The sequence below is a fragment of the Bos indicus genome, chromosome 2 (genome assembly GCF_029378745.1).
Source record: "Bos indicus isolate NIAB-ARS_2022 breed Sahiwal x Tharparkar chromosome 2, NIAB-ARS_B.indTharparkar_mat_pri_1.0, whole genome shotgun sequence".
Classification (NCBI taxonomy): Eukaryota; Metazoa; Chordata; class Mammalia; order Artiodactyla; family Bovidae; genus Bos; species Bos indicus.
In genome coordinates, this window is record NC_091761.1 from 100934290 (window position 1) to 100959130 (window position 24841).

The window sequence follows — 24841 nt, forward strand, 5'->3', positions numbered from 1 at the left end:
GCTTTAAGCCAACTTTTTCACTTTCCACCTTCACTTTCATCAAGAGGCTTTTGAGTTCCTCTTCACTTTCTGCCATAAGGGTGTCATCTGCATATCTGAGGTTATTGATATTTCTCCCGGCAATCTTGATTCCAGCTTGTGTTTCTTCCAGTCCAGCATTTCTCATGATGTACTCTGCATATAAGTTAAATAAACAGGGTGACAGTATACAGCCTTGACGAACTCCTTTTCCTATTTGGAACCAGTCAGGAGTGGTGCTACTAAAGAGGGTGACTTAAATCTGCTCCCATTTATTTCAGTCTGATACAAATTTGAGTACTAGATTTTCAGTAGCAAACTGCTTATAGCACATCTGTGTGCAACTGCATCATTGTCGAAAGTTTTGTGTTAACCAGTTTCCTTTCCCAGTTTTCTTACCCTACACTAATCCCATCTTCCTCTTTATTGTCAAAGTGAGCTAGTTTCTATTATGTAGACTTGACAAATGTTACGCATTTTCTCTGGTGTAGAATACAACTTCCTTTGGTTTGGCACACAAGGCCCTTCAGACCTGGCCCTGTTTACCTTCTTCAGGCTTTTCCCTTTCTATACTTCACCTTGTATATGACTATTGAAACAGCAAAATAATGGCATTCTCATCTCCTTTTCTTCCTCTTCCCCTCACTTGTCATCCCACTGTAGTCTGCCTGAGGCTCCAGATACTCCCTTGATGGTGACTTTCATCCTGGGAGCTCATGACCTATGTGTTACTAAGTCCACTGGGGATCTTCACTCAAAAGTGACGGACACTTGGAACACTCCCCTTCCTCCTGATTCTTTGGCGCCTCCTTTATTAACTGCATTTTGGGTTCTTTTTCTTTTCCTACCCATACTTCAATATTCTTCCCCAGGATTCTTTCCTATGCAGTTTTATTTTTTTGTTTTTTCTTAATATTCTACTGTCTTTGGGAGATCCTCTTTATGCTTTGTAGTTTCAGTTACCATCTGTATGCAAATATTAACAAATCTTTTTTTTTTTCCTTTTAAGCATTACCTCTTTCCTGAACTCTATATACTCAGTTGCTCATAGGACTTTCCCACTTGATGGTCTTATAAGTAACATAATTGTGCACAGTGTCTCCAGAAGGACTTCATTATTTCCCTCACCCTCCCAAACCAACTGTATGCTCATTCAAGTTGCACACTTCTATAAGTGGAATCTTCCACCAAATTTCTAAGCCAGAAATCTAGGAGAATCTATACTTGATCTCTGATACTCTTTTATGAAACATACATTTCAACCAGTTATCATATCTTGATTATACCTCATTAATTTCTCTAAACCCCACCACACATCTCCAAATCCACTGCTACACCTTAATCCAAGCTTCCATCTTTTCTTACTTAGATTAATTTATCTTCTTCCTCCAACTCTGCTGCTCACTAACTGATTATCCTCAATCCTCAACCAGTTATTGGACCCCAATTCAAATCTGATAATATAACCCTCATAACTTAAAACCCTTCAAGATAAAGTTCAAAGATTTAACATGATTGATAAGGCTTCAAGACTTGGATCTGGCCCCTCCTTCCAGCCCAGATTACTTGCCTTGTTCATTCTCACACCATATAGTCCAGCTACACTGAAGGTTTTTCAGTTCCTCATATCTTTTTTGTTGTTGTTGTTGATTTTTTGTCTCTGATTTTATCTGCATTGTCTCTGATTTTATCTGCATAGGATCCTCTCCTTACCTGCTCTCTTCCTTTGCCTGGTTGCCTGGCTTATTCCTACTCCAGAGCTCAGGTTCTCTAGGATTGATTATGTCCTTCTACTATAGATTTCTAAGCTCCCAGTACTTTCCATATCACTATATCACATTTCTTCACTAAAAGTTTTCATTGTGTATGACTGCTAATAATTAGATTCAAATTGGGGAACTATAAAGTGCCATCTATACACATTAATTTTTTGGCCTAGTACTGTAAATGCACAATCACTCACCAGTTTTCTGATATAGGGCTATGAGTTTTGATTTGAAGATGAGTATGTTGACTGATGAGTATGTTAGCCATCATTTTTCTTTACCACAGTACACTATGTGTAAGTTCTAGTTCCACCTTACTCAAAGTGTAGTGATGACTTAAAATAGAGTAAAAAGTTAAAGACTTTGCCAACCAAGTCTGAATGCAAAATTTTCTGGATTTTTTTTTCCTTTGAGTCTTTTCTGCTTTCCATCCTTTACCTGATTTTGATAGAAATGTTTTTAATCATTTCTTTTTACTGAGTCTTTCCAAAATACTCAACTGAATTTTCAAAGAAACAACTCTTTCATTTTAAAGTCTATTTCACTGAATTATGTAAGCAGTGTTTAATTATATTACATGGTTACAATAATAAATCAACTGTCATAAATAGTTTGGGCATAAACACAACTCATTCTTGGCAAGCATGCAGTTCAACCAGTGAGAGAAGCGTGTAGGCTTTCTGGAGCATAGCCTACTAGCTGAGAGCTTTCACTGAACTCATAGTATTAATCAGTTTGTTTTGCAAAGGCAATTGATAGTATTAGTTAGCCAAGTCAGTTAAGTGGAGGTCTGTCAAGAGTGCTCTGTTAACACAGTTTTCTCTCTTCACATTGACTGTATGGATTGTGAGGACAGGAGAAGCGTGCATATCTTAGAAACAAACCACCTCTTTTTTTTTTTTCCACCGTGATGTGTTCACCACCTTGTGCTGGCCACATAATAAATATTTGCTGAAGGGCTGACTATTCATAAATAGGTGGAATACCTACTCTTCATAGCCTGTCTTTCCTCCAGCATAGCTCAAGTGTCAACATCTTAATTTATAGACTGACTTCCCTGACTTATCTTTCCATCTTCCAAAGTAAAATGTATAACTTCCCTTTTCCTGCCTCCACTGTACTTGACATCCACTTTCAACCTGTCTCTTTTAAATATTCTTGCTAACATTTTGTTTCTATTTTCCTTTAATCTATTGCATACCTCTTGTAGTCAGGAAATTATTCTTATGTCATGTTTAGTATATAAATGGCACATATAATATTTCCAAGAAAAATAAATAAATAGCTCTGCCATGTACATATACTTGTAATCACTTTCGATGAAGAACCTGAGCCAGAAAGATAGTGTAAGTAATATTACAAGGCAAATAAATCTTGGGGTCTCCTTGGTCCATGTACCCCAAAGCTCATTTTCTATTTCAACTCTGTCTCCTTTAACCACCTAGTAAGTTAAAACCTCTTCCAGGAATAGAAGTAAAGCATTTCCTGGCCTCGATCAATTTTTGTTACTTGCCAGCTATTTGTGAATATTAATATTCTCTTTGCTTAATTCTTTCATAGATGCATAGGTGAATAGCAAGGAGGAAGTGCAGATGATGAATGCCAAGGAAAAATGATACAAACTTGAGCAATAAGGTGGAGTATGTGGTCTAAATTAGAGGAATGTGGAAATTGAGGTGGGAAAGATTATATAGAGCAAATCAGACCCAAGGATATAGGTATATCCTATGGCATTACTTAACCCATGGAATGAGAACATTTGTATAAATTATCCATTCCATTGTTTCTCTCCATGGGGGATACTGTTATTTCCCCTATGTGGTTTGGGAAGTCTTCTGGAGTAGATTGATCTCAAGTGGTATCTTGGATGATAGGAAAAAAATAGCTTAGGGTTTGGGAAAAAAGATCTAATTTGCAGGCTGAAAAGTCAGTGTTTTAGAAGGAACTGGCACAAATTTAAAAAGGCAAACGTGGATGATGACTAGAGTGAAGAAAGCACCATTGCTGTGCTGCAGTCAGTAGAGAAGCTCTGCACAAGCAAGCAAGAAAGGCGCACTGTCTATGTTAGAGATTCTCCCACCTCCCACTCCAGAACACTGACTCTTATATCTACTTTTGACTTTGTCCAAATCAGACATGCCCAATACTCATCTTAGTTATGCAGACATCATGTCTAATGTAAAATTTCTTAGTTGTCAAAATCATAGCTTCATATTTTTATAAAAATTCAGACATAAAATCAATTCTCCAGTTTTCTAAACACTTTTATAGCTGATTTACTCTCAGTATATTTAATAATGTAGCAGTTCAACAACAGTTTGTGTTTCACCACAAATTCTTTCATAATCTGATTTAAAACACATCCAGAATATACTACTATCTTTTCTACTGCTACTCATTTTTAGTTTTGTTCAGCAAAGATGTATATACTGTGCTGAATGTCTTCAATATCATTATCTCTGTAACATAATCTCTTTTATTTTTCTGTATTATTTATAAATTCCTAATCCACAAGCAAGGTGGGTGTGGTCAGTGGTTGCTCACTTTCCAACTATCAATTTATTTCAATTACCTTACCACAAATTTCCTTCCCCTAAAATAAAATTGGCTATCTTCAATGAAAATTAAAAATACAAAATTACATAAAAAATAAAATAATTATAAATATTATCTCGATATAGTTTATCTTCATATTTGTATGGCCAGATCATCACTTGTTAATGCCATAGGTTTAGGCAATTCATTAAACTCTTTTACGTCTCTTGTCACTCCAACTAGAAAATGAGGTGGACAACAGCATCTACGTCATACAGTTGTTTTGCGGATGAAAGAAGAAAAACATGGATATCGCCACAGTGACTTTTATATAACTTAGTAAAAGGTAACTGCGTTCATTATTACAATGCAGGATTATTTATATAGTTGAGTTTATCCATTAGGATAGATCAAATATCTGCTACTGAGTCCTTGGAAATGTGGCTGTTGAAACATGTCTAGTCCAAACTGAGATGGATTATAAATGTAAAATACAAACTAGATTGCAAAGGCCATGAAAAATAAAGACGGGAAAATATTTTATAAGTTTTCATGTGCTAATATTAGGTATGTTGGAATAAATAACAAATGCTATCAAGATTAATTTCACTTGTATATTTTAAATGTGGCTACTAGAAAAATTTTATATCAACATATGAAACTTGTATTTGTGGCACATATTGCATTTCTATTGCACAGCACTATGATACATCATAATCACCAAGTCATGAACGGGTTTAGAAGTACTCTCTAGAAGTACTCTCATAAACTTTCTATTTCAGGTGAAACGTTGATGCCCATAATTAACTTTATTAATTTTTATAATATACACACATTTAATATATTTTGAGACCTCTTATAAGGTATCATAGAAGATGTTCTCTGTTAGTATAACAGATTTTAAATAATGTATCCATTTTTTATGATGTGAAATTCTTTCCATATTACATTTGTACGTGTCTTCCTACATAGCTTGCAAAAAAATAATATCAGGCATCATATAATTTATGCATCCCTTAATTTATATATGTGTGCCTAGCTAAAGATTTATATGATAATAAATGGGAAAACTTAGTTAATTTTACTGCAAGGCAGGCAGGTTACCAGAAGACCAGTAATAGAATGTGGTTAAAAAGTGGTCCCAGAGAAGCCTATTTAAGTAAAAGAGATCATCTAAAAGCTGTGTTGGGCTATAGGGTTGTTCTATAACTGTACATCCTGCCTTAGTGTGACCTTGAACATCATCTGACTGTGATGAAACCCCAGTTCCCAGTCGTGTGATTAGCTGGTATTGGAGAAAAAAGACTTATATAAATAAATTCACCGAAGCCTCATGGTGAGGATTCCTGTTTCTGTCTCTGTAAATTAAGATGAAATATCTAGCTCAAAATGAGATGATAATACATGGTCGATGTATTATCATCTAAGTGCAAACATACACCTTCTTTTTTTTAACACATATAAGCCACATTTAGTAAAAAAAAAAAAAAACCACCTAAATGGTAGTCTATTGCATATATCACAAAGAAAAACAAAAAACTGTTGAAACCTTCATGAGAGGAGACACACATGACTGGATACCACACACCACCCCAGTTGAAGTACATGGGGATTCACTCTCTGGCCAAGTGGTGTCTGTGTCCGCGCCTGTTTGAGGTCTTTGGTTCTGCTCTGTTTCTCCTAGACACATTCAAATTCAGAGGAACTGAAAATTGAGGAATATTTCCCTTAGAATTTTTTTGTTGTACAATTTCAACCTTTTTAGTTATCTTTCTGAGAAGTTCCCAACAGAATTTTCAAAACCTCTCTTAAATCCCACCTTTTCTATGAGGCTATTCCTGGCCCCAACACATTTCCCCAGGACCTGCATTTTGATTCTTTGTCACAGATTTTATTTATAGTCATTTCTGTACATCTCATTCCTTCTATGTTTTATGCATTCCTTGATAAACCTCTTCCTACACTTTAATCCCTTGAGTTTGACTTTGTGGTGGTGGTGGTAATTTAGTTGCTGTCATATCAAACTCTTGTGACCCCATGGACAGAGGACTGTGGCAGGAACTCCTCTGGAATGACAACTGGAAGGGGTTGGGTTGTCATTTCCTTCTCCAGGGGATCTTCCCAACCCAGGGATTGAATCCAGGTCTCCTGCACTGCAGACGGGTTCTTTACTGACTGAGCCACAAGGGATGCTTTTTCACTGTACACTTTCTCTAGATGATCTCATCCACCCTGTGGTTTCATGTTACCATATATATGGTGTGTGTGTATGCACGTGTGTGCATGAGTGTGTGTGTGTGAATGTGTATATATATAGTATACACAACATATACTTTATATGTTATATTATGTGAAGTATCAAGTGGGGTTTATATGAACTTAAGCTTAGATCTCTCTCCTGATATTTAACTAGTATCTTTGATTTCCTACTAGACATCTCCACTTGGATGTCACATCGGTATTTCAACCTCAACTTGTTCAATATATTCCTCATCTTTCCACCCCTAAAATCTGTTTCTCCCCACTGTGATTTTAATCCTTTAATAAAGGAAGGGGTAATAGAGGATGAGACGGTTGGATAGCATCACACACTCAATGAACAGGAGTTCGCGCAAACTCTGGGAGATAGTGAAGGACAGGGAAGCCTGGTGTGATGCAGTCCATGCGGTCGCAAAGAGCTGGACATGACTTAGCAACTAAACAACAACAACAAAGTCACCGCCAGGTACTTACTTTTCTGACTCAGAAACTAGGCTATCATCCTCAATTTAACCCTCTTCTTTAGCACCTACATACAACCAATTACTGATCCCACACTTCTAGTTTTTAAATATCTTTGGAGTCGAAGCACATCTGTCCATTTCCGGCCCACTCCCTTAGCATCAGTCACCATTACATTTTTCCAGGATTTACTAGAGCAGCGTCTACTTTCTGCCTGGCATCCCTCCAACATAGTCTCATATTAAAGCCCAAGAAACTTTGCAAATCTAACCATGTCACTCCCCAATAGAATCTTCACTAGTTCTTATTTCCCTTGGTATAATTTCAAATTCCTTGAATTAAAACAAAAACAAAAGCCCTAAAAAATAACTCTACTCACCTCTCCAGTTTTATCTCTTGCTATGTCTCTATTCTCAACCTATACTCTAGCCATATTGAGCATGCAATTTCCTGAAGATTCAGTTCAGTTCGGTTGCTCAGTCGTGTCTGACTCTTTGCGATCCCATGGACTGCAACATGCCAGGCTTCCCTGTCCACCAACAACTCCCGGAACTTACTCAAACTCATGTCCATTGAGTTGGTGATGCCATCCAACCATTTCATTCTCTGTCATCCCCTTCTCCTCCTGTCTTCAATCTTTCCCAGCATCAGAGTCTTTTCCAATGAGTCAGTTCTTTGCATTAGGTGGCCAAAGTATTGGAGTTTCAGCTTCAGCATCAGTCCTTCCAATGAATATTCAGGACTGATTTCCTTTAGGATTGACTGGGCTTCCCTGATAGCTCAATTGGTAAAGAATCCTCCTGCAATGCAGGAGACCCTGGTTCTATTTCTGGGTCTGACTGGAAGATCCCCTGGAGAAGGGAAAGGCTACCCACTGCAGTATTATGGCCTGGAGAATTCCATGGACTGTATAGTCCATGGGGTTGCAAAGAGTCAGACATGACTGAGCAACTTTCTCTTTCTTTCTTTCATCAGATGACTTACTGAAAATGTAAGGCAATACGCTCCTGAAGGTTACTGTTCACTTTTATTCTCTTTCTGATTCTCCTTAGTCCTCTCCATCTTGTCTACCTGTCTGTTGGTTTCTCTCCACCCTTCTCTCCAGGAGTTTGTAAATGTCTTCCCTCTGCATAGAGTCCCCTTTCCTCTCACTTTTCCACATGCATTAAATTTACTTCTCTTTTTTTTTTTTTTTTTGTAAGAAGGACTGCTTTCTTTTTTTTGGAATCTGGGTTTTTATAAAATTTTTTTTTAATTTAAATTCATTTATTTTAATTGGAGGCTAATTACTTTACAATATTGTATTGGTTTTGCCATACATGAACATGAATCCGCCACGGGTATACATGTGTTCCCCATCTTGAACCCCACTTCTGTTTATCCTTTTGGACTCAGCTTAGATGTCACTTCTACTGGATTGCTTTTATTTTTATTTGTCCCACTCCAGTGCTAAATTAGGTTTCCCTTCTACTTATTTTCACAGCATTTTCCTTTTACATTTAGAGTAATAACTATCCCTGGTGGCTCAGTCAGTAAAATAAAAAAAAGCTATCTACAATGCAGGAGACCTGAGTTTGATCCCTGTGTTGGAAGATCCCCTGGAGAAGGGAGTCGCAACCCACTCCAGTATTCTTGCCTGGAGAATTTTACGGACAGAGAAGCCTGGTGGGCTGCAGTCCATGGGGTCGCAAAGAACCCATGACTGGGCATGACTGAGCGACTAACACACATCCTGTTTTATTCCTAACTGCTCTTCCCTGTAAGATAATTTCTTTGCATACACAGTGTGTGTCATATTCAATATTATGCCTTAAGCACACAATCTGACATATTGGAAGTATTGAAAAAAGAATGAAATCCTTATGCATGCTAAGTCGCTTCAGTCATGTCTGACTCTTTGGGACCTTATGGACTGCAGCCTGCCAGGCTCTGCTGTCCATGGGGATTCTCCAAGCAAGAATACTAGAGTGGGTTGCCATGCCCTCCTCCAGGAGATTTTCCTGACCCAGGAATCGAACCTGCATCTCCTGCGGCTCCTGCCTTGCAGGAGGATTCTTTACCCCCGAGCCACGAGGAAACTCCCTATAGTACTTAGCAAAGTGGCTTGCCTGCAGTAGGCATTCTAATCCCTTAACTTTTAGTTGATCTTACTAGTGAATACTGTAACAGGAACCAAACATGCACAAAAGAAAAAGATGGTATAGAAAGGGATAGAGCTTATAGTCTCCTCAAACTTTCCAAGTAGATTCTAATGTTAGACACAGACAGAAAACAGCAAAATTCTATAAAGCAATTATCCTTCAATAAAAAATAAATTAATTTAAAAAAAAGCATCTACACATTCTGTCTTCTTAAAGCTTCATCCTAAAGGCTAATTCTGTAGACATTTGCTTAAATTTCCCCAAGGACACAAGTGGTATTGCCAAGAATCCCAGAATAAGTAACATTCACTGAGTCAGAATTGTAGAATGAAAATATGTTGTTCATATGAAAATATGTTGTTTCATACTTGTTTTTGTTCTTCTAGAAGTATTTACCAAGTAATTTCTTCAGGGTTCTCAAAAGAAAAACAAACAAACAAAAAAAACCTTACATCTTCAAATGATAATAATTTACTTCCTCCACCTTGACAGAATCAGGTTTTTAAATCTAGGTTTTGAAAGGTGTACATGATTCCATAACTATGTCTTCTAAATATTCCATGTTTAATATTAATAAAATGATCAAGGACTTAGACCCATATGCAGCCTAACTTTACTTGTAGTAAAACATCAAAAGGCCTTGCTGTGTCATGAATTAGGTATTACTACATATCAATTAGGCCTGTTTCATACAGTGATAAATGCAGTGGGATAGGTCATTCATGTTTACGGTCATTCAGATGGCCAATGATGTCACTGTCCTTGTTTCTCCAGATTAGTTTTATTATGTAGTTCGGGCATAATAGCTGGGCAAATGGGATGAATTTAGATCTCACAGACCAAAACAAATTTTAGAAGTTAAAGCTCTTTTCCCATTCTAGACTATTGCACCTGTAATTTACACGGGTTCGAAAAAGTGAAAGTAACTCTTACTTAAAAACGAGAAAAGTTGAAAAAGTCTTTGCTTCTGAGAAATACAAGGGTTATTTATAACCCAGCCTACAGAGAAATAAAGAACAAACAGTAGATCAATAGAAACCAGAGTTTACAGACTTAAAATGTAACAAGTGAACAAACTATACTAGTTGGCCCCTTACCCCTGTACTGGTGTATTATTACAGGTGACATTTGCTATCCAAAAGCAGAAGGCTGAGAGATCACCATCCCTAATGCTTAGACATGCCAGGTTACCATGGAACACTAGCATTGCCCAAAGCTACTTATCAACCTTTATGTGGTGACTAATAATTATAGTTGGGTTACACACATTTTGGAAATGTGGCTGGCAAGGCATACTGACTTCAGGCAAGAATACTGAAATGTGTAGCCATTCCCTTCTCCAGGGGATCTTCCTGGCCCAGGGATTAAAACTGGGTCTCCTGCATTGCAGGTGGATTCTTTAACATCTGAGCCATCATGGAAGCACAATATGAGCCACATGATCATACAAAAGAAAACACATACCCTCCATTAACTTGGTCATTTGGGGAGGATTTTTTTTTTAAACTGGGATTATTGTACCATGTTTTCTGAGTCACATACAGGAATTTAAAATCACTCTTCCAAGCATATCTAACATAATTCATCTTAAAAAACCTACACCATGAAGATAATCTACACTCATACAATGATATGTTAGCAAATTTTTTGCATGGCTTCAAAATCACCACACAATATCAAATTCTTCCATGTTAAGTTTTTTATAGTTTAGAAACTATAACCAGGATAAATTAAGAGGAGTTCAAAATGTAGTACAAAGGAGCATGTTACTAATGATGAACAATACCATATTTAATATGGTGGCAGGTATCTCAGGATATTTGATAATTTTTAAAAAGCCAAAACCAGTTTTATAATTAAGGCAGAGAATGGTTTTCAGTATACTATAGTTTAATTATATAATATCATGTGCCCATTTTAGAATTTCAATTTAAAAAAAGTATATATGAATAACACAGTGCAAATTCAAAAGAATTAAGCAATAGCTCACTTCATATCTCAAAGGCCTGAGAAAGCTACTCAAATTCTTCTTGGCAAATAAATGTTGTCCCTTTACATATGCCTGAAGCAGAATTTTTCTCCTGCTTATTATGTGTTCAAGTGATCACATTCTTAGCTATAATCAGACCTGTCAGAACATTAAAGAAGAAGGCAGAAGACTCCGGGCTTATACTTGTAACTTGGAAAATGTATTAGTGTTATACATTGGTTATAGCCAACCTCTACCATTTGTTAGGATGGCTACAAAGTAATTTGGCTAAGAGTTTGGGAAAACCTGACTCATTGACTGTCCCAGTTATTTATTTTTTCCCTTGAGTATTATCAGATGATAGTAATATATATGCATGTTACAATCTGATGCAAATAAATAAAACAAGAAAGGAGGTGGGGTGGGGTGGGGAGACAAAGGATAGACTGTTTGAAGGCCAAAATATCGGGTTAATTACTTACATCATAGAAGACAAGAGAACATGATGGTCGGCGTAACTACAGCAACCATCCCTGAAGACTGGGGAACTTGTCAGGTCAAAGCCAAGAAATTCCAGGTGGTTGTACATGTCTGAATCCTGAAGATACACAACATGAAGTTGGATTTTATCATAAATGTATCACTCACTTCATGATCGCTAGAGTTGAAACTGGGTTGAATCTTGGCAACTCCCTTATGCTACAGAATTAATGATGTTAAAACTTAGTGGATAGATTTTAGCACCTGGCAAGAATAAGCACAATGTCCAGGCCACTCACTGAGTTTTGAAAGATACCATAAAGTGACAACTTTTCATTGCAAACACTTGGATATCATGGCCAGTGCTTCCAGTACAAATATCTTCCTATTACTCATGACAAGTTAGCTCAAGGTTTTTTTTTTTTTTTTTTAGATACAAAAGAGTTGGAAAACAAAGTGTGAATACTAGAAATTAAATTCTGCAATAAGGAAGGAAAATAAGTATGGGGATATGGATAGTGTGATTTAGAAACAGGCAAAGAATGCCATTAATTATGGAGGAAATTGGTAAATAAGCGAAAGTCTACACTTTCAAAAATCAAGTATGAAAGTAGTCTTCAGAAGACCATGTTTAGGATAATTGATCCATCCTTAAAGTTTCTGCAGAAAAATTTTAATTCCAATTATTTTTGCCCTGTTACTTAATGCTGTTTCTTAGCCTTCCTGACTGTGTCAAGGAGTTTTATCTGGAATCATTCTGTTTAAATATCACAATTAGCAAAACATTACTTATAAAGTATGTCTGTTGAAACATTATTTTTTGTTACCACTACCTTGTAATATTTTCCGTCCTTGTCCATTTGGGCTCATATAAGAAAATACCACAGACTGTGCAGCTTATAGTACAATAGACATTTCTCACAATTCTGGAAGTCCAAGATCAAGGAAACAGTTTGTTCCCATTCTGGTGAAGGCTCTCTTCCTGGTTCATAGCTGGTGACTTCTTGCTGTGTTGAATGGAATAAGGGGCTCTGGGAGGCCTCTTTTTTAAGGGAATTAATCCTTCATGAGGTTCTACTCTCATGACCTAATCACCTCCCAAAGGCCCCACCTCCTAAAACCATCAAACTGCAATTAGGATTTCAACTTACGAATTTTAGGGGGGACACAAACATTCAGACTGTAAATTTATGGTTCCTGTTTATTAAACAGGATTAAATGGGATTTATCAATCAAATGCTGAACAAAGCTCTTTTGGAAATGAAACCCTGGACTAAGTATAGCTGGAGTAGTTTTAGCTTTTTCACGTATTGGGGGTATTTATGAACAAAATCACAACTAACCTGAACCTATTTAATTATTAATAAAATATCAGGTAGATGACACTTTCCATGATAATTTTGAGAGTAAACTAGATAAAGCCATTTACAATTGTGCTAATTTTTAAAGTATTTTTTTAAAGGCACAGTTAAAACTCATATTCTCTTTGCACTAAATTATTCATATTAAAAGTGATTTTAAAAAGTGATTGTAAAAAAATAAAATAAATAAATAAAAGTGTACTTCAGATTAATTAGAATTGTGACAGGATGAAGAACAGGTATCAAATGGTACAACAGGTTATTTGAGACAAGTAGGGAAAGAGAAAAAAGGTTGGTGTAGACACAGATAAGGAGGGGGTTGTGGACACAGATGAGCGAGGTGAGAAAGAAGCTGGAAAGAGATGTAGATGAACTATGTGACATAATGAGAAAAAACAGGGAGTGAAGGGAAAAAAAGGCCACTTACTCCCTACACTGGGATATTCCTCTTCCAAGAAGCACGTCCACTTTGACTGCTCTAACAGCCAAATAGCCCAGGTCTCCCCATTCTGATTTCTGAATGTATAATATTAGAGTTAGAAACTCTCCCATATCATTTGCAAAAGCTGTGACGGTCGCCATCTCTTCAGCTTTTATATCCACCAAACCAGAACCAATACATGGCCAGGCCATTGAGATAACAGGGGCTTTATTCCCATTCCCTCTTGGTTAAATTCTCCTCCTTCCCCATCAAGGGATTTCATAAAACCCTCCCAGTGGAGACAACCTGATTCTGATCCCAATTTCCATTAGCTCAGGCACCATGACTATGCTGCGTAACTACTGTTTCTTTAGTGACAGGCTTACCTAAGGACCAGAAGAGCCCCAAACATACACCCTTACCTTACTTCATTGCTATCTTTGGTTCTTCCTGTGCATTTAAAAATCTTGCTTCTTTGCATATGTTCCAACGGGTCAGATGATCAGGCTCATACAGCTGTTTTAAGGGCTTCTAGAACAAACAACTCAACACCAATATGGGCAGTAAATGTTTTTACTGTTTTGAGGGATTTGTCCTGTGCCTGACAAAACGTCAAGTTAGAAGCAGTTGGTCTGATCGAAGACATATTTTAGGATGAAAGAGCAGCAGTAAAAAGAAAAAGACTGTTTTTCTCAGACTGAGCATGTATCTATTTTCTGGGATCTCCTTTCACTTTCTCTATTTTAATATGGAATTATGGGCACATTATCCTGTTTGTTAATTCCTCCTCTGCCTGATAGGCTAGTTTATGGAAGCATCTCCCTCAAGTTTTGTGTCAAACCACAGAAGGGGAGCAAAATTCAGTTTTACCAGTAATTATCGTTGTTGGTTATCTCCAGAGAGAAGTTAAAAAAAAAAAAAATCACATGGGAAACTGTCATGAGGGCTATTAACAAAACATGAGGTTTTGTTGAATGTTTCATGGATCCATCTTAGTACTCCCTAATAGCAAGAGTCAGAGTTGCTAAAATGCTAAAAATGAACCTCTTTCACCAGATGGCTTGCACCATTGGGCTTGAGCATGTTGATAAAAAGCCTTACAAGCATATCAAGATTTCAATTATTTATCCTTTCTCTGATGCTACTGCAATAGAAAAACCAAGAACAAATGGCAGGCTTAAAATTTTTTCATTTTGCTTTTGTCAATACTATAGGAGAATCTAACATTTCTGGCTGATCTTGAAGGAATTCTTCATAAAGTTAACACTGGGAGTAATTTATTAAATTCATCTTTTTTTCTAAAAATTAGTATTTTGGACGAAAGGTTGGTCAATGAAATAATATTTCATTTGTAGTTTTCCTTCTCTGTGGCATGTGAAAGTGAAATTTTTGGGGAATGTGATAAATATCCATAAAATTCTAATACTTCTGAAGGAAAATTTTAATAGCCATTTCAAATGTGATGGTAGACTTTAACATGGCGTGGGGGATAAATGATAGCTAAAGCTCAATAAAATGATCTTATAATCATATGTGCTCTTTTACATTTCCAGTTATGGGGACATTTGTAACAACAAACTTCTTGTGTTAAAACATATTTGTAAAATCTGAAGCAATTATGACTCATGCAATGGTGGTAAAACATGAAGCAGAACAGACAACCCATGTTTGCCAATGTGACTGAACAATCTTTATGACTTAATCCTTGATTTCTTGGTCTGACTCCTAAGAAAAGCTGGTTTTGAATATGGTGATTGACCATTACTTGGACTGCCTGTGTAATTCACCCTGTCCTCTGGAGCAAGTCACAGCTTTCTTCCCTCAGGGCTTACTTTTTTCTTCTATAAATAGGGGATAGGCTCTGACATACATAATTTTAAGATTTGTTGTAAGGGTAAAATCAGATATATATGAAATCTGCCTGAAGAGAAGAGAGATGTCATCCTTAACCAACCGTAGGTTATTCTGTTTTCTGCTCTAGTAGACTACACAGTAGTGATGGAGGTTTCTGATTTCATGCATCCACTTCTCAGGGTCAGGTAGTGTGACACATACATACAATGGCAGTGATAACTAAAGCCTAATAGGATTCAAGAGTTTTCTGTATTTGAACAATGTGCTTGTGTACAGAATTTTCACCAGAAAGTTTTTATAGCAAACTTTTTATGTCAGAAGTTTATTTTATTGGTAAAATATTAAATAATATACAGAATTAAAAACTGCACTTACACTTCTGAGAAGAAATAAATCTTGGACAAATTATATGCTTGTTCCTGAGATTCCCTAAATTTATTCCAGTAGCTGTGCACTCAGACAGTACAAACCTTTATAATATAATCCTTTTCACAAAGTATTACAAAGTTTCTGCAGCTTCTTTAGTTGTACTCACATACAAACACACACTCACACATGCATATTACAACACTCATACACGTATACACAATACCCACATACATGCACAGAACATGTATGTGTGTGCATTAAAAACAAATGAAATACAAGTCCCACATTTTAGTCTGCAGTGATAGAACTGTTAGTGGAGGTCTCCAAATTGGTGTATAGCAGGGTGACTTGTCACACAACTGCAAAGACTGTTTCAGTATTTCCATAGTAAACCTCATTTTCTGAGGTATGGTATTTGAGCCTTAAAAAAACTACATTACACTGAGCAAACCTGACATACAAGGTCTGGAATTTTAATTTTACATATATATTTATATATATATATATATCTTTTTTAAACAATAGTTTTTATTTTCCCAAATTATTAGTTTGAAAAAAAATGAGGTTTACTGGTTTGACCTATCTTTTCTTTTCGCTTCTAAAACTTAAAATATCCTAGAAACTGTCTAAGCAATTAGTTTTTAAAGTAGTCTAATTACCTTTGGTATTGTTAAAGAAAAAAAAATTCTAAAATGGCCAAGACATATACTGTACAAATGCAGTAACTGCCTTTTAAAAAAATGCCAAAGAAATGTTATCTTTTTAATCAAAATATGTATTTACATTACAGCAGTTTTACTACAGGGACACAGATATAAAAAAAGAAAATCAGAATGCTACATATAAATACGTAGGATATGAAAAATATCTCTTACTTAAGTTGTATGAAAACAGGAGTGCTCCAAATATTTCTTAAAAATTTTCTCCAATAGGTGATAAGTGTTTAAAATTGAGCTAAGTGCTTTACTTTTATTTTAAAGTTCATTTCCAAAGGAGAAAAGAGAAATAGAAAAAAATATTAGGTTCTTAATTTAAAACACTGGACAACGGTCTAAGAAAAAAAATTCAGTCTCTAAGAATTTCAACTTTAGGATACATTTCTCAGGCTAAAGATTACTAATTTCAACAAAAATTTAGTCTAAATAAAGATACCATGAGATTAGACCAGTGGTTTCCACATTCTCTAATCTTTTGACTGTGGTGTGTTTTTCTTTTTGCTTGTTGTGTCCTTTAACATACCATAATTTTCAAGGGTTTCTTTTTGTTTTTAACTAAAGAAAGAATAAAAAAAATAACCATCGTTTTTAAGACTTCAAGGAAAGTATTGCACTTGTACAGAAAGTAAAGAAAAACATCTTTTAAACTAAGTAGCAGAAGCAATCGCTCTGGGACTGCAAATAACACATGGTCTAAAAGGTTCAACTATTAAGAGCAAATGGGGAGCCTGGAGAACCCACTCCAAACCTGGAATATTATTATAGTAATGTTAAAGCATTTTCTCCCAGCTGGGAGATAGTTAAGACTTTTTGCTTTAGATTTTTAACATCTTTCTAAATTCTTGCAAAAAAATTGTTTAATCTCTCATAACACGCATTTTAGGAGAACAACCAAATCAGAACATAAAATCCAGCAAGAAAGGAAGGAAACATATCATGTTCTTATGATTACATAATTTCTGAAGTCATATTTTAGATGCCCAATATTTGAAAGTGAAAGTAACACAAGGGTTATATACCTTACTCATTTTAATTCAACTACTTTTTAAAAAAATAGAAAACTACACTTGAATATAAAAATATGTCAGCAGATTATACAGCCAACAAAAATCATACACAAAAAATTAAGACTTAAGAGACCTATGAACTGGAAATAAAAACTTGACCTAATCCTCAAACTAGTAGGGGGAAAGAGAGGCAGAGACAATGATGGAGGGAACATGGACAGAAAAAAGAAAGGAGGTGGTGAAAGCAGGCAAAATTTAAGAGATCACAAAGAACTTCGATACACACAAGGGGACGTGATTTATGTTCAACATCCAAGAGTATACTTGACAAGTCAAAATGTTTTATCACAGTTTCAGAAACTGAACTACTTAAAAAAAAACAAAAACACAAAAGAATAACAAAAAACAAAACCCAGAGTCTTTCCCTTGTTACAGTGTATTCATGAAAAAAAAAAAAATCCATTTCCAGTAAATTAAGTAGAATCCTGGTAAGTGCATAGTTGGGGAATCAGTGACCTCCACCCATTGAAGAAGCTTTTCTTACTGTGTGTCACTTGAGGTAATTTAAAGGGCCAGATTAACTGCAAACTGGCTTATCGAAACCTATAAGAAGTTTTATGCTGTACTTTATGTGGCTTAGCAGAGGGCCTCTAAATTTTATATTTTATTCACAAAAAGGACATCTTAGAAAACTAGTCATTCACGTACCACTCTGTATGGGATACAGGTTAATTCACAATAAATTTATACAGAAAATATACAAATGCAATGTTATGGGAGAAAAACCCCATAAACAGAATTAGGAACTTATTTTCAAAGAGTGTGTGTGAAAAATACCCACAAACTTACAGTACAGCAAGAGAAAACTAAAAAGCTAGAAATATAATGTTACATAAAAAACCTTATGGAAATTCCAAAATTTTAGGTTTCTGCAATAAATGTAAAAATATTCTAGGTGTCATTATTTGGCCTAGCAATACACTATGATAAAAAGAAACACTAGCATATCACAGCTTCTTGGTCATATGACATTTGCTTTGAATAACAAGCAGCTCATTTTTTTTTAAAAGCTGTCATACTCTAACACATCCCTTGCAAGTAATACACAACCATGGTAGGAAATCATTTGAGATTATGCTTTGGAGAATAGCGATATGATATGACTCTTCAATTCTGTTTTGTTCAAGGAGAATTAATGGCCTGCTTCTTTACATCATTCCACACAACATTAACAGGTTAGAAGAGGATGTTCTAAGACTAGTAGAACACTAGACTATAGGTGAAATTCCAAAACAATACTGTATTTTATTGATTCAAAATTCCACTAATAAAGCCTTGTTTGATACTAGAACTTATTCTTCCTTAAAAACAAAACAAAAATACATACCATACCATAATGCAATTCACAGCTACAATTTCCCTCCACCTCATATACTACCCGCATAATCTTGTAATGGTGTTCAGAAATACTATCAAACTAAAAAGATAGCAACATCTGGTTTCAAAGCTTTCTTTTACTTTAAGCAGATGAGCTGAAAGTCTCTGTATGGGAAATTCCTCTAATGGTTTTGACCTAAGAACACAAAGATGAATTATATAGTAATTTTAAGTGATTTTTAAAAATGCATAATACAAGTGTTGTAGAACTAAACAGCTAGCCAACACTCAATGCATTTTAAAAAGGCACAAACATAAATAAATTTTATAAGTATTTGATACATTAAATTCAGGATCTTAAGACCAGTTACTGTATATTTTAATTATTTTGCAGAAACTGGAGGTTTAAAAACATTTCTAAGATAACTTTTGTATATATAAACTTCAATTTCACCCCCTACTCTTTTCTTCTTTTGCCTCTGGGGAATTTTCTGTTTTAGAATAATTTTCATACAGACAATATTTACTGAAATAATCTATAAAATAGAATGAAAAATGATCAAAAATTGTAACTTATCCCTTTCTGTAAAATGAATAATTCAAAATTAAAAAATAACATAGCCAATACCTCCTATAATCTAAGTTCTGTCTTGAAATCAGGAGCGTAGAGTTTTTTATTTGTATTTTTGCAGACTTCTCTGTTCTTTTTCCATTCACTTTAAGGAATCAGTTTAAAGATAACAAAGTAAAACATCATTTTCATCGAAATGCCTTCACTGATGTAATTTCTGTCAAACATTTATAAAATATCATAAAAACTTCATGGTTTTGTGACGTCTAAGACTGAAACACAGAACCCATAAATAAAAACAATACCGAGCTCACTAAAACATTCTTGCCTTTCTCCATTTGCCAACAAGTAAAAGTTGAAAACTCTTCCTATTTAAGAGTAATTTGTGTTTCTTTCACTTTAGAGGTTATGTGAAATCAGCTTAACAGTTTTTTTTTGATTCACTGTTTTGATTTGTTCTGGAAGTACATAGTAAAGACTCAAGGTTTAAGTTGAATAGTTGTGACCACTCCTAAAGATAGACTAGTAACTTTAATATTTCTCTATACAGTCTGATAAAGTAAACCTATTAAGTTGCTCAGGTATTAATCATAATTTTAACTCTCTATAGGCTCCTGTAACACACCTGATTAATTCATGAATTTTCTTTAAAAGAATGTGTATGTATACTGCGATGCACGCACACAGCAGCTTGTACGTCTGTAGGGGATACAGTCCCTCCTTGCAGCCGGATGGGAATCCTAGTCTCTCATTCTCCCATTTTGTCCCTCCAGAAGATTCACAACAGAATGTTTCAACAACTTGAAATCTCTTCCAATTTGCTTATTGGTCACTTTCACTATTGTAAAAAGCCAGATTAGAATGGCTTTAAAAAAGTGATTGACCACTTTTAGAGAGAGGCAATACATATCTTTTAACATGAGCTGGATATAAAATTCTGGGCAAAATTAGGGCAAAACAACATGATGCATTTTTGCCAAACTGGAAAATCAGAGACTAACCCATTTTCATGCCCCTCAAATACTCTAATGTGAAATCTCACCTAAATAAGCTGAGCATATAACTGTTATGTAAAACTTGATTTACTTGGTGTCTGCCCCTCATATTTATTTTTAGGTGCAACCATCTTGCATATTTCCTTTTGTGAAGAAGCATGCAAATATAGCCATCCAGAGTTTCCCAGAAAGCACTGTGTCCACAAAAATTCTATCTAACCTACACATTGGAAGTGACCTTGTCCTCATTTGCCCCTGCTACACCCTAAGCCATCTTTATCCCTAGTTGTTTCTCCTATGAAGCTCAGAAAGTACAAGTAATCCAGTGGTGGAAACGTTTTGAAAAAAGATTTTCAAAAAGATGGAATCAGAAAGGGAGAGTGCCATTAGTACTGTCCTCAGGGGGTAATTCTACAATTCTGTAGGTCCACTGAATTCAGTTACATCCCTGGGCAGGTAGGCACATGATTGTTCATATACTGAAAAAAAATTAGTAAGCAGGAAAAAAACTCATAGATGATGCCAGCAGAAGTTCACACATAGCCAAAATTATGAACATATTGACTGCCATCCAAATGTTTCCTTAAATTACAGTAAAACACAAAATCACTAACCTTAAATTATTTACCTCCCTCCAAAAGGAAAAAAAACGAAATTCCAATTATATATGTGGGGTTGGGATAGATGGGGTATGTCTCAAAGACATGCTTCACCTATGAATAATACATTGTATGTTCACAATGTGGTAATGCACCCGAGCATGCAGGAAAAAAAGTGACAGTTGACATTCTATTTAAAACATTTCACATCTCCGATTTGGTGCTTTCTCTTAGATGTAAAGGAATAGTTTGGGTATTTCTCCAAAAATAATTGCCACAGAGGGCGAGTGAAAGAGAGCTGAGTTGTAACCATTTTTTGCCTAGCTCTAGCGGTGTCAGTGCTTAGACGTTGATTACACAAGTGAATGGCAAACTGAAAATGGGTGATGAACATTATTGGGGCCAGACCTGCTTATCCATCATAGTTCTCTAGTGTTGCTAATTCTCACATCATTCTGCACTAAAAAACAGTTTCAACATCCCACTGAATGATTTTTTTAGAGCAGTTATCACTTACTGCTTAATGTAATTTTAACATGCAGAAATGGTTATCAGACAATCCAGTCGTGGTCAGGCCTGTCCTCTCTAAACACAAGCAGCGAATTCTCCCTCCAAGTGGGCCCCCCACACATGAATTTAATCAATTTCACTCAGTTCCTCCCCTCTAATGCTGTTAAACTGCAAAGAAAAAACAGAACACCCATATAAATGAAATTAAAATCTGTCCATGAAATATGCCAACGTATACATGAATTAAAAGAAGAAAAATTCTTTAGTAAGGGACTGAGATTCATAAGAGCTTATATATATTAATAGTTTCATGTTTTCGAGACAGAAAAGTGTGGACCTGAACACTTTAGCTTGGAGGTTCGGTTGCATTCTAGACTCCAAGAATGGTAAAAATAAGCTTCTGTTTTATCTATAATGCACCGGTTACAAAGAAGTTGCTTTTTCCTTGTACCAAAAGTTGTAAATATTATTATTGAAGAAATACTAGAATAAATAGCCCTAGTTTCATAACCTTATGTGGTTCAAGTTACCATACTTGGGTCAAATTAGCAACTGCTCTGAGGAGATTTTGAAAGAAATAGCCTACAGCAAGATTTTTAAGACTTTCCACCAGAAGAATAAAAGATGAACAGACTATGGACAAAACACTGGGGGGTCAAAGCTTGAAAAATAAAACTAGTGAAAAGAGAAATACCAGAAAAGGGATTTCTGAGTGGGTTTTTCCCCCCTACTGTTAGCCTAATTATATTGATATTTTTCTGCTGACTGGTTAACACTGATTAAATGCTGATAAAGTGACAATCGTAAGCATACTTTTTAGAAAGGAATACGTATACTATGCTGCCATCACATTACAGCTGTAAAAGAAAACTTCCCAAACAAATTTAAGAAAAGCAGAGGTCCCTTCTGAAAACTACTGAATGCCTCTTAGCCACTCTTAGACCATATGTTATTCTGAAAACTAGATAAAAACACTATTTGTTAAAGGTGTTCAAAGTAAGGCTGCCAGGGTGTCTATAAAATGCAAGTCATCAAAACTATGGAAAAACAGTGCTTAAGTTTAGAAAAATAAGATCATAGGACCTCAGATGTATTGTAGCTGTCCTTAACTACCTGTAGTTTATAAGTTTTTCTATATGGTACAGGGTACAACATACCGTATTATAAATTCCACAGGGGAAGTAAACATAGAACCCACAACAACTACTCATCCAAGGAGTTATCATGGAAAATAACGTGTGTGTGTTCCATGATCTCTAGAGGAAAAGGAAAACAATTTACATTTTGAAACAAATTCTTCTTTGACCAATAAAATTACTTATCCTATTTAAAACTGTGAAAGTCCAACCCAGAAAATGCTAATCTTTCCTGCCTTTGCACAATCCTGAACATCAGTGGCAAATTAGAATCCTTAGATGAATCTTTATGAATCAAGTGATTTTTTTTTTCTCAAAGCATGATATACCTTATATCTATGCATGGCAGAAATGAACTGCTCTTAAATTCCCACACAATAAACAAGTCAAGCTGTTAAGGAACAATGTCCCCTGTCTCTTCTCTCTTCCGTTTCTTCCTTATTGTAATCAGGCAGAGCAAATGACACTGCGTCCACAAAATAAGAATTAACGACAGTAACAATATTTAAAAATAAAAAAAAAGGTATGTCAACATCTGAGGAAGGTGGGATTGTAAGTGCAGTATTTCTTCATGTGCAGTTCGTTACTTCATAGGGGTCCCCTTTGGAATGAAAAGGCCTAGTGGAATGTGTGCTCCCCTCGAACAATGTGTGATGAAAACTCATAACGGTCCTGGCTTCTGTAGCCACAGATGTTGCATTCCAGTGGGTCCCGGTAGCCATGGCAACCCATGTGAATGGTGTACATGACATGGTCTAGGAAAAGGACTCGGCAGTGCTCACACTTGAAGGCTCTAATCTGTTCACCTTCTCCATTGAAGACCTTGTAGATGTCCTTCAGTGAGCCCTTAGGAGCCTTGGTGGTATCCAAAGCCTTGACATCCTCCTTCATGTAAGCTGGGCTTTGTTTCCTCTTGGGATTTAAGGCAGGGTTTCCTTGGTAAGACTGGTGGTCATCATGGCTGCTTTCTGAGTCAGTAGAATCTAGGCAGCTATTGCTGGGAGAGGCCTCTCTTTCCTGGGGTCGACTCTTTGGTCTGATGAGAGAGATAGGGCCATCCATGTTGTTTTCATGACTATCGGAGGTTTCCCTGCTAATGGGTCTTTCTATCCTATTTGGATGATAGACCTGAGAATAAGCTGAGCTTATAACCGGGGCCACCTCAGCGATTGTGCTTGGCGGGTGCTGCATCAGTGGGTGAAGGGCCTCAGCTCCAAGGTAGGTGATTGCATTGTTGATGGCTTGGTCCATCATATGAGACTGCATCAGCTCAGCCTCCTTCTCATATGTTAAGTTCATATCAAAGTGAATGTCTGGGTAGCTGAATCGCATGATCTTTTCTCCTGAATGGAAGAGGGGGAGAAAAGGAAAAAGGGGGGGAAAAAAAGAATACAACACAATGAATAGCTTGACTAAGGATATATACGTACAAAATTAACTAATCACTTTCATTTTCCATAATATGGTGTATCATTCTTTAGATCAAGTATTTAGGCTCTTTAATTCTGCTGAGACTCACAAATACTCTTAACCTACAGAGAGGATTAGTAATAAAAATGTCACAAGTCATTTGCACTTGTTCTAATGCCATCATGAAAATTCATCTCGCCTGAAAGGTATGATTGAGTGTGTGTTATCTTATTTTCATTCTCTATCAAAGTTTCCACTTGTCTAGAGCTCAGAAACTGTAGAAGAAAGAAGAAATACCAGGTAAAAATAGTCAGAGATTTCCTTGTTTTTGCATATTTTAAACATCAGTGACCAAGCCTCAAAGATCATAAAAACGAGAGTGATACGGTTATAACACCTGTGTTATCTCACTATCGTGTATGGTTAATTTGGTTGATTTAGCTGCTATGTTAGAGAAAGATTATAGACCAAATATATGTCATTCTGGAAAAATTTTAAATGCCACAATTAAAATACTTTTAACGGTTTAATTGATAAACTGAATGAAATTTAGGGCTATATAAAAATAGGGTATTTCCCAAAGCACTTACTTATTATAAACTTGAAAATGGTTGTTTCATTGTTTTGCTTCTTGAAATGGATAATCATTCATTTTTGCATCACCCCTTTCTTATTTAAACACATACGTTATTACTATATGAACACCCACTGTTAGTTTCTCTATATATTTTCTTGACTGAGAGAGATTTGTAGTTTTACTTTTTAACATTTACTTCAACTAATTTAATTTTACTTCAATATTGTATATCAACATAATATCTAAGCTTAACCAATTAAAGGGTTGGTGCATAAAATAATAGTTTAGGTTTTTCTCCTTCAAATATT

At 35.7% G+C, this 24841-nt stretch overlaps 1 protein-coding gene across 14 annotated transcripts in view; it reads right to left on the reverse strand.

Moving 5' to 3' along the window:
• Positions 1-24841, reverse strand: part of IKZF2 (IKAROS family zinc finger 2) — a 292694-nt gene that overhangs the window by 90750 nt on the left and 177103 nt on the right. For 13 of the 14 annotated variants that reach the window (XM_070771706.1, XM_070771662.1, XM_070771690.1 and 10 more), the window contains one exon: positions 1-23889. This exon is cut by the window's left edge and continues 13929 nt beyond it. In XM_070771706.1, coding sequence (XP_070627807.1) covers positions 23165-23889 — 725 coding nt within the window. In that variant the 3' untranslated portion in view covers positions 1-23164. The remainder of the gene's footprint in view (positions 23890-24841) is intronic. The other variant, XM_070771634.1, reaches the window with a different exon arrangement.